The sequence below is a fragment of the Littorina saxatilis genome, linkage group LG9 (genome assembly GCF_037325665.1).
Source record: "Littorina saxatilis isolate snail1 linkage group LG9, US_GU_Lsax_2.0, whole genome shotgun sequence".
NCBI classification, from domain to species: Eukaryota; Metazoa; Mollusca; class Gastropoda; order Littorinimorpha; family Littorinidae; genus Littorina; species Littorina saxatilis.
In genome coordinates, this window is record NC_090253.1 from 14012728 (window position 1) to 14029269 (window position 16542).

The following is a 16542-nucleotide window of genomic DNA, read 5'->3' on the forward strand; positions in this document are numbered from 1 at the left end:
TTTTTAAGCAGGTAACTTTTTTTGAGATTAACTAACAGTTTTAGCGGTATTTGATAGAGCGTGTTTAGTGTTCACATCTGATGCTTATTGATCACAGATCAAATGGCATTGAAAGAACTAACACATCCTTATGCAAAATAAACAGAAGCTTAGTAGATCCGTGTGTGTGTGTGTGTGTGTGTGTGTGTGTGTGTGTGTGTGTGTGTGTGTGTGTGTGTGTGTTTGTGCTAGTGTGTGTGTGTGTGTGTGTGTGTGTGTGTGTGTGTGTGTGTGAGAGAGAGAGAGAAAGCAGAAAACAGTTGTGTCTTACAGTATCCATTATCTGTGCAGGAAGCATTGACAGCACTTTAAAGACCTCCGACACCGATTAAACAACCATTAAAAATCGCTAATGTTTTGCCTGATGTATGTTTAAAGTCTGACAAAACAAATGTGTTAAAATCAGAGTAATGGATCGTAGCGTTTTTAAGATACAGCCTCGTGAATTTCACGTTTTTGGGTAAATCAGGGTAGGCTATTGGATATGGTATCTAACCGATAAATTAGAATCACAACTACTTGTTTTTGTAAGTGGCGTAAATACCGACTTTGTGCACATACAAATAATGTTTTTTTTAAATAAATAAGTGTTACCATTCTTTGTGAAATGGCTAATATTCGTTAATGAATAATGTACATGACGTTTTACGTGCTAAAATTAGACCAGCTGCTCACTTCAACTGAATATATTTGCTACTAGAACCATTAGATTTTCCCAAAAGTTAACATAATGCATACTTGGGTCTACACAATCAGATATTAAAAAAAGAATAAAAAACGCTCGTGAAATTATTGCACAAGTTTACAAAACGTAACCCTAACCCCATTTTGAAGTTAAAGGTACAAAGAAAGGTAAACATTATGACACTCGTTGCGAATGGAAAATATGGTTGAATCTAATGATTTTTTTCCTGTTACAGGGCTCCCCACGGACGCCCCTCCTAGAGGGTCCCTGATCCCCACTTTCCATGGACCCCCTCAGCGGAGTTTTAGAGGGTCCCAAGAGTCCAGGGGCCCCTATAAGCCCTCGTGTATTGATAATATATTGTGATCACGCATAGTGTGATTTGACGTGTCATAAAAATAAGGACGTTTACTGGGTAAGGGGTGGGGCTTCTTTTACCGTAGATGTATTTCATTGACTGAGAGCAAGTTGCTATATATCACTTTGGGTACCTTGGTACTTCATTTTGGCCATTTATGCCAGGCATTTTTCAATCAGTGTTAATTTTGTTCCCGTACAATGGTGCACAGCACCGGGACCATTATGATTTTGTTTTTACCAAAACATGTGTTTGAAAAGGCGAATTAATTAGGTGTTCATTGAAACTACATTGTACTTAAACACAGTGTAAGAGTGCCCCTTGTCGAGGCCCCATGAGTTACTGGGTCACCGAGTAAGCACGTGGAATCATGTGTGACCACACTGGTGGCTACATGCGGACTTCTATCATTGTGTTCGTGTGAATGTCGTGCAGAAAGTGGCTCCTGCATTTCGTGCAGAAAGTGGCTCCTGCATTTCGTGCAGAAAGTGGCTCCTGCATTTCGTGCAGAAAGTGGCTCCTGCATTCCGTGGATCTGTTTCTACATTCTTGAACCATATAACTTTGTCGGATATGCTTTCACTACTGATATAATAATAATAATAATAATAATGCATCATATTTATATAGCGCATGTATCCAATCAAAATACTACAACAAAACATTATTTAACGTTCAATCACACACATATCAATGAATAACACATTGCTCTAAAAAACAAACATTATCACAAACACACGCATGGGCACACACACGCACTACATAAAGCAAATTGCACAATAATACATTATCACAAACATACGCACTCACGCGCGCGCAAAACACGTACGTGAAAAACTATGTACAGTACATGGGACAAAAGTGACCATCATGCAGGAACGGACAAGGCTTGAAAATGCATTTTACGGTAAATGTTTGCGGAAAAGGTGTGTTTTTAGTTTTGATTTGAACCGAGATAGGGAAGAGCAACAGCGAAGGTCAGCGGGCAGTGAATTCCAAACAGAAGGGGCCTGATACTTAAAGGATTTCTTTCCGTACGTTTCCAGTTTAAATTTTGGTACTCTGAGGAGCTTTTCAGAGCTGGACCTGAGAGAGCGAGAGGGCTCGTAGATGCTCAGGGGAGCATCTCGTTACTCCCCCGTATCGTTACTCCTCCGGCTCGTTACTCCCCCGTATCGCTACTCCCCCGGCTCGTTACTCTCCCGTGCCTTTTTTTATTACACTTAAGTAATGCAGTTAATACTTAATTGAATTTTCAAGAGAGAGAGAGAGCATGTTTAAAGAACTTACAACTGTCAGATCTGCCTGTACATTCGTGTACAGTACATCTTTGAAAAAAAAAGTATATATTTTAAGCAGAAGTCGAGATACGGGGGAGTAACGAGATGCTCAGCTCGTTACTCCCCCGTATCGCTACTCCCCCGGCTCGTTATTCCCCCGGCTCGTTACTCCCCCGTATCGCTACTCCCCCGGCTCGTTACTCCCCCGTACACAGAAAATGACTGGATAACCCTGTGATAGTAAGTTAGCATGAAATATTGTTTTTCCGGAGAAATTGTCTGGATAAACAAACAAAGAAACAAACAAAACAGCTGGACAGGGGGGGGGGGGGGGGGGGGGGAACAATATTTCATGCCAACTTACTATCACAGGGTTATCCAGTCATTTTCTGTGTACGGGGGAGTAACGAGCCGGGGGAGTAGCGATACGGGGGAGTAACGAGCCGGGGGAGTATCGAGCCGGGAGAGTAGCGATACGGGGGAGTAACGAGCTGATCCCGATGCTCAGTACTGATGATAGGTATGGGGGAAGGGTGTTCTCAAAGTGCCTAAAAGAGAGACATGCAATATTGTACTCCACCCTGGCATCAACGGGAAGCCAATGGAGCTTTTTGAGGAGAGGTGTGGCCGGCGCGATGTGTTTTGCGCTTACGAAGCACAACTCCTAGCAGCACAGTTCTGAACCTTTTGGTTGGTTGGTTAGTTGATTATTATTGTCTATCGTCTCTTAAGCATTTTTAATGCCATTCTAGACCGATGCAAGTTTGTTTGCAGTTCACATGGTAACTTCCATGCTAAAAACTATTTACAATCAGGTCCATTATTGTAAAAAGGAAGGTTCTAAAACGTCATCACTTTAACAATATACGAACTGAAAAGAAAATAAGATATCATATTTATGTCATCGATCTTCATGGAGTAAATCAACCAGAACAGCTTAATCAACAGCTCACATGTCTTTCTTCTGTTTAAATAAGTCATCAGACGAGGCGTGGGTCAAGTTCAGAAACTGCTGTCGTCACTGTTACTGCATGTCACTTACGTCGGAAATGTGTGTGTTTTTATGTGATGTTATCACGAGCCAAAAGAAAAATGTATGTTTGTTGCATTCAGACAAAAAAAGTGTTATTGAATTGAATTGAATTGATTTGAAATGTTAATGATAACGAGAACAATGGTACGGGATGTTGTCCTGAGAACAATAGACATGTTCCAGGGTACGAACACACATGTTATCTACCCACATCTCGTCCAGATAGAACACAATTCTGCAATGTTCGCGGTGTTTCTTTAAGTTCTAGATCCTGAGAAAGTGAATGCGTTTTTCTACAATGTCTTTGTTAACCAAACCAGTGTCTTTTCTGTCAATCTTAATTTGTGCAAGGATTTCTACAAAGCGTATTTTGATAGAGTAAGATCGTGTTTTATTTTTATTTTTTATTTCAGCTGTTCCCATAGACCCGATAGCAATAAACATTCATTGTTTGGTATCATTTCCATTGCGGTGCATTTAATTAAACACAAGTCACACGAATAAACTTAAAAAAGTGACGTTGATGCCGCTACTGGCGATGTCACCTTTGTCCGTAGACTCGCTGAGTGCGCGATTTGGTTCTCACCTGTGAGGGCCCCAAAGGGGGGGTATCATCACGATCACGGGAAGGGAAATTTTAGCTTTCACGATCACAGTTACCTTGATTTTTGTTTTCACGATCACAAACACCTTGACGAATAGAGGATCATAGAGTGATACAGCTGTGAAAAATGTACGTTGAAAATAAAATGCTTTGCAATAATGCCCATCACGATCACGAAAACAAATGACGATCACGATCACGAGACTTGATTTTTTTGTCATCACGGGCAAAGTCCCATCACGATCACAGAAATGGAAATTTCGGCAATCACGGTCACGGAAAGGTCAAAAAACGCCAATCACGATCACGATTTTAAACCCTTTGGGGCCCTCACCTGTGGGGGGGGGGGGGGGGGTAAAAACGATCATAAACGTACTAACCAACTCGTGCAAAAGGCATGAGTGAGCGTTAGAGTTTCAGCCCATGAACAAAGAATAATAAAAAGAAGAAGTTTTTACCAGGATAATTACCGATTGTCTTACATTCCCGTTAGTTGACTTGTCCTCAGGCAAAACGGGGTCTTCTTTTGTTTAGATTCCTCCATGAACACTTTATATATATTTCTAGTCGCACTCTTTAACCTTCATACAGACATACTGGCTGCAATAAGCAAAACGTATAGAACGATGTAACTTGACAATTTTCTTGCAGCATTGAGGTTTGAGATGCGACGGAAAAAAGCAGGCATACAAAATAAATAAAACAAGTCGCGTAAGGCAAACATACTACATTTAGTCAATCTGTCGAACTCACTGAACGCATTGCATTTTTTCACCAAGGCTTTTCAGCGTCGTCAATCCCTGCGCAAGGAAATCGCTCACACTTTTCACGTGGATTAAGCAGTGAAATTGACAAGCCAGTATAGCGCAGTAGCCGTTCCCCTAAGCAGGAATGCGCGCTTATCTGTATACGTTTTTGCTTTCTGAGCTTGTTTTAAATCCAAAATAACATATTTATATATGTTTTTGGAATCAGGAAATGATAAATAATAAGATGAACTCATTTTTGGATCGATTACTAACATTTTAATCGTAGTACCTATTAAGCTATTTTCGTTAATCGTGATCACATTTTTAGAGTAAGCAAAACATATTTATATATGTTTAGATTCAGAATTTAATGAAGAACACGATGCAATCATTTTAAAATCTTTTTAATACACACACACACACACACACACACACCACACACACACAATCACACACATACTCCCATACGTGCATACTCCACACACACATTCGCGATCACGCTGTGGCTCTCCAGAGAAAGGACGAGACACATAATAGGCAGACCGAAATGGAAAGAGAATCTGACACACAGATAAACAACCATGCAAATACTCTTTCTCCCTTGTTCGTCCATACACTGTTACGCATGCACTCGAGTACGCAGACAAAGACTGACATTTTCAAACACCACAACTTACACGTAAGTACAATGCACAAAGTTAGGCTTTGTCCGGGTGAAAAACTGAAATTGTTCAGAAAATGAAATCTGTTTGCGCCTCAATGAAATACTCACAGCCCTTGGACCGACCAGCATTTCAAGCCAAAGGATACGTTGCTTTAGAAGTGAATTCACAGTTTCAGTTTCTGTTAGTGTTGGGTTATGACAAAGCAATAGGAACGTTTGATAACAAGATTTGTGATGTCACCGAAGACATACAATACATGTATCACTTTATGATCACACATCATGGATGTAAAAGCTAACTTAATGCGTCATAACAGAGAATTATCTTGAATGGGCATGATTAAAATAGAAGGTGACGGTGCAGCTGTGATAAGACATTCACTCTCAGCTTGTGCAAGTTTTTGGGCTTTTGAAAATCACCAACGTTTTCTGTTGCTCTACAACTAATGCAATACTGTATAACCATGAAGTCTGTAAAATCTATAGAAATCCTTTGGAGACCAAACAAATAAAAAACAAAAAGAGCAAACGCTCGATCGAGTCACTTTCGCAGTTCTGAATATTATATGAGGCATCAGATGGACAGGAAGAAATTGCTATTCACAACACAATGAGTCACGTTCACATAAAATTTGAGCCCGGTCACTTTTATAGTTTCCGAGAAAAGCCCAACGTTAAGTTGTGTGTTGCCGAACAGAAAAGGCTAGTTATCTCCCTTGTTTTTCTGATAACGTTCGTAAAAGGCTACAGATGTAAATACTTTGATGTAAAGAATAATCCTACAAAGTTTCAATCACATCCGATGAACTTTGTCAAAGATATAAAATGTCTAATTTTTTCTTTGACGCTGACCTGTGACCTTGAAAAAGGTCAAAGGTCAACGAAACCATCGTTAAAGTGTAGAGGTCATTGGAGGTCACGACTAAACAAAATATGAGCCCGATCGCTTTGATAGTTTCCGAGAAAAGTCCAACGTTAAGGTGGTGTCTACGGCCGGACAGACTAACACTGACCGATTACATAGAGTCACTTTTTCTCAAGTGACTCAAAAATAAAAAATCCAAGTATCACCGTCTTGTAGCTGGTTTGATTCGGGCGGTGAAGGTGATCCCCAGCTGTCCTTGGAAGTCAGGTGTGTGACCTTCAGCCAAGGTGAAGGTCTGCAGCAGTGTGCATCAATCTGAGAGTAAGTCTCTGTGGTAACGTCGAGGAAAAATAGATCGGCTGTTCGGTTGAGAAGCAGACAGATTACTTTCATTGAAATGAATCACTTGCAAAATAGATAAATGCGCCTTGAAATCTTATACTTACTGATGGACCTGTATTTTGACATGATGAGTGTTTATATGTTTTGCAGTCCATTTGTCAACGCACTCTTTCGTAGCAGACATATTTTCTTGACGGCGAGACTGAATTGGTACGCGAAATGTTCCATTCTTCAACTCGCGAGCTTGAATATTTCGAATATGACGTCAGTTCAGCTTTCATCATTCCTGATCGTTTTGGTAAGCTTATTCCAACCAGTGCGAGTTTCCATCACTATGTTCTGCGTGCGTTTTGACAGACCACAGGCGGAAGGTATCGTTCACTGGACCACTACTTCCATAGTCTTTCTATGGAAGTAGTGGTCCAGTGAACGATACCTTCCGCCTGTGGACAGACCTAACGTCTTGAGAAAAGCATCTCAAAACATTGCGGTAAAGCAGCAGAATATGAACAGAAAAGGAAGCGTGCAGAAGGATGTTTGAGTCTTGCAAGAATTTCTGAAAAAGATTCCTCCCTTGAAAGAAAACAAAGATGTCTGCGAGTCGTCTGCTTTGGAGGTAGGGAGATTTTGAAGCATTCAAGTCAAATCGCAAATCGCATTCGTGTTGATAAGCTTGTTAAGGTTATTCTTTCTTTGAATTGCCGTGGATTTGTTCGCAACCATTTTTTGAGCTGTGCCTTGAAAGGAAATGGTAAAAAAGCATTTGAATACCAACTTTCAAAGAAATCTAGATCGTTTGCTCAGAAACTGCAACGTCGATATCGCGGGAAAAATAAAATCTGGATCAGTTTGTGAGGACAGGCTGTAGATCTACCTTAGTGTCACATTTTTGATATGGGTTTGGAAGAACTAATCATAATCAACATTGCACTCTGGCCCTGTTCTTTTTTTCGTCACGCCCAAAACCGTTATTTCTTTTGAGCGACGCAGCATTATATTAGGCCTACTATCCTTAGCGGATTATGACTTTATTCAGTTGTCTGCAGAAAAACAGAAATGCTGCAGGAAAACGTCAACGATGCTTCGGCGGATGATGACATTATTCAGAAATGGTGCAGATAAAAAGTTTTTTCTGCAGCATTTCTGTTTTTCTGCAAAATAGCTGAATAATGTCATAATCCGCTTAGGATAGAACACGGCCAAATGGACGCTTCGTTACTACTACCACAATAAAATAAACGAACATATTTTAAACGGTTTGGTACTCTTGAGAAGAAAAAGGACAAGAGGAGAGAGAGAGAGAGAGAAAAAAAATCAGGCGACGACCCCTGCTTTACTGTGGAACACAGCCAAATGGACGCTCCGTTACTTCCACCACAATAAGACAAACAAACATATTTTCAACCGTTTGGAAAAGGACAAGAGAGTGAAAGCACACTCAGACGAACGACACCTTCTTTACTCAGGAACACAACCAGACCGGGCCGACTGAAACCGAAACATGCTATCACCATCTCACGGCGTTTTGACGTTCGCCAAAGGCGTGAGCAACCGATTACCGGGTTCTTCCCAAACCCACGCCTTGCTGGTGGGAGCCCTTGTGGGGTTCCTGGCTTACGTCCTGACCAGGAAACGGTACCGCCTGCCCCCTGGGCCCTGGGCCTGGCCGCTGGTGGGCAACCTGTCGCTGACCAGGGACGACCAGGAGGCCTTCTACGTCAAGCTCCGTCGTCTGGCCGTGGAGAGGTACGGGCCTGTCATCACCGTGCACCTGGGCACCGTCAGGTGCGTCACGCTCAACAGTGTTGAGGTCATCACGGAGGCCTTGCTCCAGAAAGGTGAGCTGGAGATGATGGTGGTGGTGGTGGTGGTGGTGGCCGCTGACTGTTTCGTGTACGGCAGCCGGTGTCACGAACTGAAAACTCTGCCTGAACAATCCTTCTCAATGCGGTCAATGCGCATGCGCTAACATGGGGAGATTAATCAGGTCGTGAACAACCTAACCCTAACCCTTACCCTAATCCTAACCCTAATCCTAAACCTAAACCTAACCCTAAACCATGGTTCGTTTGGTCAAAGGGTCGCATTTTTTAAGTCCAAGATTGGCGCATGCGCATTGACCGCAATGAGAAGGATTGTTCAGCAGAGGTTTCAGTTCGTGACACCGGCACTCATTTTATTCGTTTACTAATGTTAAGCTAATTGCCAAAGTAACAGGAATTTTGATTCTGTGCCCTCTTTTATTTAATATCGCATTCGTCACAGTTTATCTAATTTGGTAAGCTAGTTTGTCTCAATTTTCTTTTACCATAAACCATTGCCCACGGTGCTCCAATGACTGGCCCGGACTACGTTCTGCAAGCTCCTGCAGCTTATCTCAGTGTTTATAATGTCTTGCTCGTGAAACATGAATGACAGATTTCGTATAAATAGGTGTTGGTCTTCATGGCTTGCGTAAGCGTGGTTAAGAATGTCGACCATTTGATGACTAACTGTGTCGGTGGGGTGTATTAGGCCTACACTTGTTTTCGTCAAAATATCCGACATTATCGCTACACTGAAAACACGAGAGCTGTTAATAATTTGCCATGCTTTCTTGTCCCAATTGTGGTAATATTTGCCATTTTGTTGCGCTCCGCAGGCGCCGAATTCGCAGGAAGACCTTACCAGTACAGCCTGCACGAGATATCAGAGGGTTTCAAAAACGTTGCCTTCGCAGACTACGGACCTGGCTGGAAACTCCGACGCAAGCTGGCCCTGCAAGCCATCAGGCACTACTTGCGCGGCGCTCAGATGGAGAATGCGGTGCACGAGGTCGTGGCTGTCACAGCGGACAAGATGCTGTCAGAGCCCGGAGCGTTCGATCCCAAGGGGTACATCTCCGTCCTCATGTTCATGATCCTGGACAGCATCCTCTTCGGGCAGATCAAACCCTTTGACTGTCCGCCCCCGGAGCGAATGATGGACGTCTTCGACCAGTTCTCCGATGAGACTGAGGAGCGTTTCCTTGAAGACGTCATCCCGCTGCTGAGGTTCTGCCCCACGCCGCGCTTCCGTCGGGCAATGAAGGCCAGCAAACGGTTCAGCGACTACGTTCGCAAGGTTAGATGTGTGGGTCGTGTGTTGTTGTCTTTTGGTATATCGTTCATTCTTTCTTCTTGTCGATCGTCTTTACACTTGGAGTTCAGCTCTGGATAGGAAGCTGGTGGTCTTTTATAGAGCCTTCACGGGACCGTGCAGCTTGTCTTGGAGGGTCGTTGGCGGCCTGGGCCAAGTCTCTCGTTCCTCTCCTTAGGGAATTCCCCAAAGAAATTCGGGCTGCTACCCCTGAGGATAGCGTACATGCAGCCACGGAATCGCGCTACCCTTTTTTCCCCACTGCATTCCCTGTGTGTATTCGTGTTTTCCTGGTCCTGAGATTTTGCTGTGACATTTGGATCTTTATCGTGCGCATGCGTGTACAAGGGACACCGAGGAGAGTCTGCATGATGTTGACTCTGGAAAATAAATCCCTTGCTGAATGTGTGGGTCGAACCCTCACCGATAGCGACATCTTGTTTCAAAGCCAGCACCGTTATCGACTGAGCTATCTCCCCGTGGTTGTGGTTGTGGTTGTGGTTGTGATGGTGCTGGTATTGCTGGGTGTTGTGGTCAGTTCGTAAACTACATTCACAAAGTTTGTTTTTTCAGTGGTGGTGGTGATGGTGTTTGTAGTGGCGGTGGTGATGGTGATAATGTTGTTGTTGTTGATTGTGATGATGAGGAGGAGGAGGAGATGACGATTATGATTATGATGACGACGACGACGACGACGACACTTAAAAGAAGATGATGATTATGATGACGACAATGAAGATGATCATGACCACGACGATGACGACAACTGACCTTTACTACTGCTTTTGTTTTACACATTGTTTTTTACACGTTCACAAGAACATCGAGGAACACCGGAAGTCAGTTTGCCCAGACAACATACGGGATCTGACAGACAGCATCATACTGGCTCAGATCGAGGCTGCAAGCGCGAATGTCACTGAGACGATGGAGGAGTTTTCCGACACCCACGTCGTGCGTACCATCACGGATATTTTCTTTGCAGGAATCGACACTACCAGAATGACGCTGCATTGGGCGCTGCTTTTTCTGGCTGGACATCCAAAGGTGGATAGAAAGGAGGGAGAAAGGAAGGAAGGGAGGAAGAATGGAGGGTGGAATGAAGGATGGATGGATTGGAGGGTGGATGGATGGATGGATTGGTGGGTGGATGGATGGAAGAATGGAGGGTGGAATGAAGGATGGATGGATTGATGGAGTGAGGGGGATGGATGGATGGATTGGATGGATGGATGGATGGATTGGTGGGTGGATGGATGGAAGAATGGAGGGTGGAATGAAGGATGGATGGATTGGAGGGTGGATGGATGGATGGATTGGTGGGTGGATGGATGGAAGAATGGAGGGTGGAATGAAGGATGGATGGATTGATGGAGTGAGGGGGATGGATGGATGGATTGGAGGGTGGATGGATGGAAGAATGGAGGGTGGAATGAAGGATGGATGGATTGATGGAGTGAGGGGGATGGATGGATGGATTGGTGGGTGGATGGATGGAAGAATGGAGGGTGGAATGAAGGATGGATGGATTGATGGAGTGAGGGGGATGGATGGATGGATTGGAGGGTGGATGGATGGAAGAATGGAGGGTGGAATGAAGGATGGATGGATTGATGGAGTGAGGGGGATGGATGGATGGATTGGTGGGTGGATGGATGGAAGAATGGAGGGTGGAATGAAGGATGGATGGATTGATGGAGTGAGGGGGATGGATGGATGGATTGGTGGGTGGATGGATGGAAGAATGGAGGGTGGAATGAAGGATGGATGGATTGATGGAGTGAGGGGGATGGATGGATGGATTGGTGGGTGGATGGATGGAAGAATGGAGGGTGGCATGAAGGATGGATGGATTGATGGAGTGAGGGGGATGGATGGATGGATTTGTGGGTGGATGGATGGAAGAATGGAGGGTGGAATGAAGGATGGATTAATGGAGGTATTGATGGATGGAGGGGGATGGATGGATGGATGGAGGAGAGGAAGAAATTGAAAGAGTAGCGAGAAAACTTAAGGAAAGGAGGAAGGAAAGATGGATGGATTGATTGATAGATGGAAGGAAGGAAGGAAGAAATGGAAAGAGTAGGTAAGGGAGGATGGAGGGAGGGAGGAAGGTGTAGGGAAGGATGGCTAGATGGATGGATTGAAGAGAGGAAGGTAGGGAGGGAGGATGGAGGGAAGGTAGGAATGGAAGTAGGAGAGGGGGGGAGGGGGAAGGAAGGAAGGAGCAGAAGAAAAAAGAAACGAAGGGTAGAAAGAAGGAAGAAAAACCACCGCTATGATAATCAAAGCAAATAATCTACCATACTGTATCTCCTATTCACCGGCAATTTCACAAATAAATCCGGTTAAACGTACGTTCGGGGAATGGCAAAATTGAGTCAAATGAAGCTCACCAGCTACAAAAAACATTTTCACCCTCATGCACGGGTTGAAATCAGCTCCATAGACCCAGGCGTCAACATAGTAGATCCAAGGCGAGACACACTCACGAGTCAATAGATCGAAGAGTCAGAAGATGTAAGGTTCGTTTGATGCAATATTACATTTTTTCAAGTGCTGAAATATTCAAGAGTCAATATCTCCAAGTGTTTTTTTTAGATCCAACTTTTGATAGAAGTTACAGCCCCATGTTTCGAAAGACCAAACAAGATCCACCGATGTTTGGATTTAGCGACAGTCATGGCTCCCTTAGATCCATCAAAATGCTGTCTGACAGGTTCAAACCCGCATGCAGGCCGAGATCGACGCGGCCACTGGACCACGCCTGCCCCAGCTGGCTGACAAGCCTAACCTGCCCTACTGTGAAGCGACGCTGTATGAGGTGATGCGACTGTCCCCTGTCGCCCCCACCTCCCTACCTCACAAAACTATGTGCGACACCACGGTCGGCGGCTACGATGTTCCCAAGGTGAGTTCGTGTGTATGTGTGGGGTGTGGGCGGAGAGGGTGTGTGTGTGTGTGTGTGTGTGTGTGTGTGTGTGTGTGTGTGTGTGTGTGTGTGTGTGTGTGTGTGTGTGTGTGTGTGTGTGATCTAAACAATCAGAGAATCAATCGGTTTATATTGAAATGCAATGGGTGGTGTTCAATGAAGCTTGATAAAAGAAAATGAATAATACATTGGGGAAATCTTACCAATCAGAGAATCCGATTCATTCTGAAATCAAACCCTATGTAATCACAATGTATATTTGCTTATGTCGAACGCTTTCTGTAACAGGATGAGGAAATTCAGATTAAATATCCTAAGCGGCAGAAGTGACCAATTAGTGACATCTTTTGTTAATACACTGCCACACCCTGCCACAGAACGATGACATTCATATTAAATGTCCTAAGTAGCCCCAGTGGTCAGCTAGTGACTTGTTTTGTTAATACACTGCCACTTCATGCCACAGTGGTCAGCTAGTGACTTGTTTTGTTAATACACTGCCACTTCATGCCACAGTGGTCAGCTAGTGACTTGTTTTGTTAATACACTGCCACTTCATGCCACAGTGGTCAGCTAGTGACTTGTTTTGTTAATACACTGCCACTTCATGCCACAGTGGTCAGCTAGTGACTTGTTTTGTTAATACACTGCCACTTCATGCCACAGTGACCAGCTAGTGACATGTTTTGTTAATACACTGCCACTTCATGCCACAGTGACCAGCTAGTGACATGTTTTGTTAATACACTGCCACTTCATGCCACAGTGACCAGCTAGTGACATGTTTTGTTAATACACTGCCACTTCATGCCACAGTGACCAGCTAGTGACATGTTTTGTTAATACATTGCCACTTCATGCCACAGTGACCAGCTAGTGACATGTTTTGTTAATACACTGCCACTTCATGCCACAGTGGTCAGCTGGTGACATGTTTTGTTAATACACTGCCACTTTATGCCACAGTAGTCAGCTAGTGACATGTTTTGTTAATACACTGCCACAGTGACCAGCTAGTGACATGTTTTGTTAATACACTGCCACAGTGACCAGCTAGTGACATGTTTTGTTAATACACTGCCACAGTGACCAGCTAGTGACATGTTTTGTTATAAATGCACTGCCCTTTCATGCCACAGGACACGTTGGTGCTGGTCAACCTTTGGGCAGCCATGCATGACCCAGACAAGTGGGAGCAACCCGAGGAGTTCAAACCAGAACGCTTCCTGGACGTTGAAGGTAAGCAAATGCAAGGTCATACGTTTGCGACTCACAACCTTGCCACTGCCAGACATTGAACGCACGTTCATCTTACTCTATGCATGCCTTTCTCTACGGGACACAGGTCTTGTATCAAAGAGTCCAATCTTATCTCAAGCAGTCAGATCTCATCACGTCTCACCCAATTTCATCTCAACTGATAATTTGATCTCTTGGTCCAGGCCAGCTGAATGCCTGACAGGGGAACTGGATGCCGTTCTCCACGGGGCGAAGGTCTCGTATCGGAGAGTCAGATCTAATCGCAACTCATCATATGATTTTACCCAGGAAAGATATAGAAAATACTATATGGCTTGCTGTATCGTACCAGATTTACACGAGTTTTTTTTTTAATATTGAACTGCGAGCGAAAGCGAGCTGTTCACTATTTGAAAAAGCAACGAGTGTAAATCTGGTACGACACAGCAAGCCATGTAGTATTCTGTTTATCCTACATACTGTACTTACGTGTATTTTACTGAAAATGTCCTGCAGTGGAGGCAGCTAAATTGAAGACGCTTGTTTTGGAACCTCGATCTCTTCTAAAGCCTCGTGCAATTTATTACGTCAAAGCAAAGAAACGTCACTCTGAAAGTGTGGCGTGACGTGTAAGTTCTAAAGATTCATCGAGGGTAATTAGCGAGCGCAATTTTTGTTTCTATAATGACGTTTGTCTCGGTGACTTTGGCATCATAAGCAGTGGAAAAACAGGTCCCTGCCAGACTTGCTTGACATGACCTCATTTACATGATATACACACGTGTGATTTGAACGATTATTATCTCACGGATGTCTCTCTCTCGTATGTAGGATAAAGGTTGATATGTAACACAACACAACATTTTTAGACCACACAACAAGCTTATGCTAATATTTAGCTTTGTTGTCTTGGTGTGCAGGCCAGCTGAGCGCCAGACCGGAGAGCTGGATGCCGTTCTCCACGGGGCGGAGGTCGTGTGTCGGAGAGTCGGTGGTGAAGCATGAGCTGGTGCTGATCCTGGCCTGTCTGCTGAAGACGCTCTCCGTGTCGCTAGCCCCCGGGCAGGAGTATCGGGTCACCACCCGCCTCGTCAGCTACTTCATGAACCCGCCCTTGCCCTACTCCATCGCTGTCACACCACGCAACCAATAAGGCGATTTTTTTTTTACATTTAGTCAAGTTTTGACTGAATGTTTTAACATTGACGGGGAATCAAAACGAGGGTCGTGGTGTATGTTTTTATGTGTGTGTGTGTGTGTGTGTGTGTGTGTGTGTGTGTGTGTGTGTGTAAAGCGATTCTGAGAAAACTACTGGACCGATCTTCATTAAACTTTACATGAGAGTTCCTGGTATAATATCCTTAGATTTTTTTCTAATATTTTCGATAAATGTTTTTGATGACGTCATATCCGGCTTTTTGTGAAAGTTGAGGCAGCACTGTCACGCCCTCATTTTTTTAATCATATTGAGTGAAATTTTAGTCATGCAATCTTCGACAAAGGCCGGACTATGGGATTGAATTTCAGCTTCGGACTATGGGATTGAATTTGAGCTCGGTAGCATAAAAATTATTTAATAAGTTTGCTCATTAAAGTTCTCATTAAAATCAAATGTTCACAAATGATTGCATTGTATTACTAATTTTCACCTGAATTCAAAACAATATAGATATGTCATGTTTACTCTAAAAATGTGCTCAGAATTACCGAAAATAGGTTAAGTTAGTACTACGTTCGCACGCTTCGCGGAGACAAGAATGACCGTCTCGGTCTTCGGGTGTGGTTAGTCGAGATTATTTTAAATAATTATAGTCTCGGCGAAGACTGTTTTTTGGTGTTGATCTTTAGTTTGATGCCGACAGATTGACTAACTGTTTTTATATCACTTCACGCGACTTGTTTTCTCTATGATTTCCTCGCTTGTTTCAGGCGAACAGGAAAGCTAAGCTTACGAACATCACTATAGCAACCGTATATATATATATCAACTTTAGAACAATCATACTAAAAACGCCGGATCCATTTCAAAATGTGTATTTTTTTCAGGAATGTTTGTTTAAATTTCTTTTTTAATTCTTTTTCTTTTGTGGTGTGATTAACAAGATGTTATACATTAAAACAGTATCAAAACGAACGGTCGTGAATACTGCCTGTGTGATGTGTGTGTGTGTGTGGGGGGGAGGGTGTGTGTGCGTATTTGTGTGTGTGTGTGTGTGTGTGTTTGTGTGTGCGTGTCCACCCGTCAATTTTTTCATGAATATCTTTCATAACGGACACAAGAAGCATTTGATATATTTCATTAAATTTATTCACGAACAACTCGCACTGCACAGAAAGCATTCAATACATACCCCCATTTCCGCTTTGAGAGGGGCGTTTTGAAAGAAGAGCTTTGTGATGTAATATCAGAATTAAGGGAAAAGGAACGTGAAGACAGTGTGGATTGTGAGGTGAATGAGAATACTGTTTTTACATTTTGTCAAGTTTTGACTAAATGTTTTAACATTGACGGGGAATCGAGAAGATGGTCATAGTGTATGTGTGTGTGTGTGCGTGTGTATGTGTAGTGCAACTGTTTTGACATGTGCAAGTTGTCCAGAGAGGGTGAATACGGCTCCCCCCGCTGGTTAGGGGG

General features: G+C 43.5%; 1 protein-coding gene across 1 annotated transcript; it reads left to right on the forward strand.

Moving 5' to 3' along the window:
* The first annotated feature begins 7811 nt into the window (after nucleotides 1-7811).
* Nucleotides 7812-16021, forward strand: LOC138975338 (cytochrome P450 1A1-like). Its single transcript, XM_070347999.1, has 6 exons — nucleotides 7812-8457; nucleotides 9261-9721; nucleotides 10556-10783; nucleotides 12456-12647; nucleotides 13808-13907; nucleotides 14828-16021. Exons 1-6 carry the CDS (start codon nucleotides 8121-8123, stop codon nucleotides 15058-15060), a joined length of 1551 nt encoding a protein of 516 aa, XP_070204100.1. The 5' UTR covers nucleotides 7812-8120; the 3' UTR covers nucleotides 15061-16021.
* The last annotated feature ends 521 nt before the right edge of the window (nucleotides 16022-16542 follow it).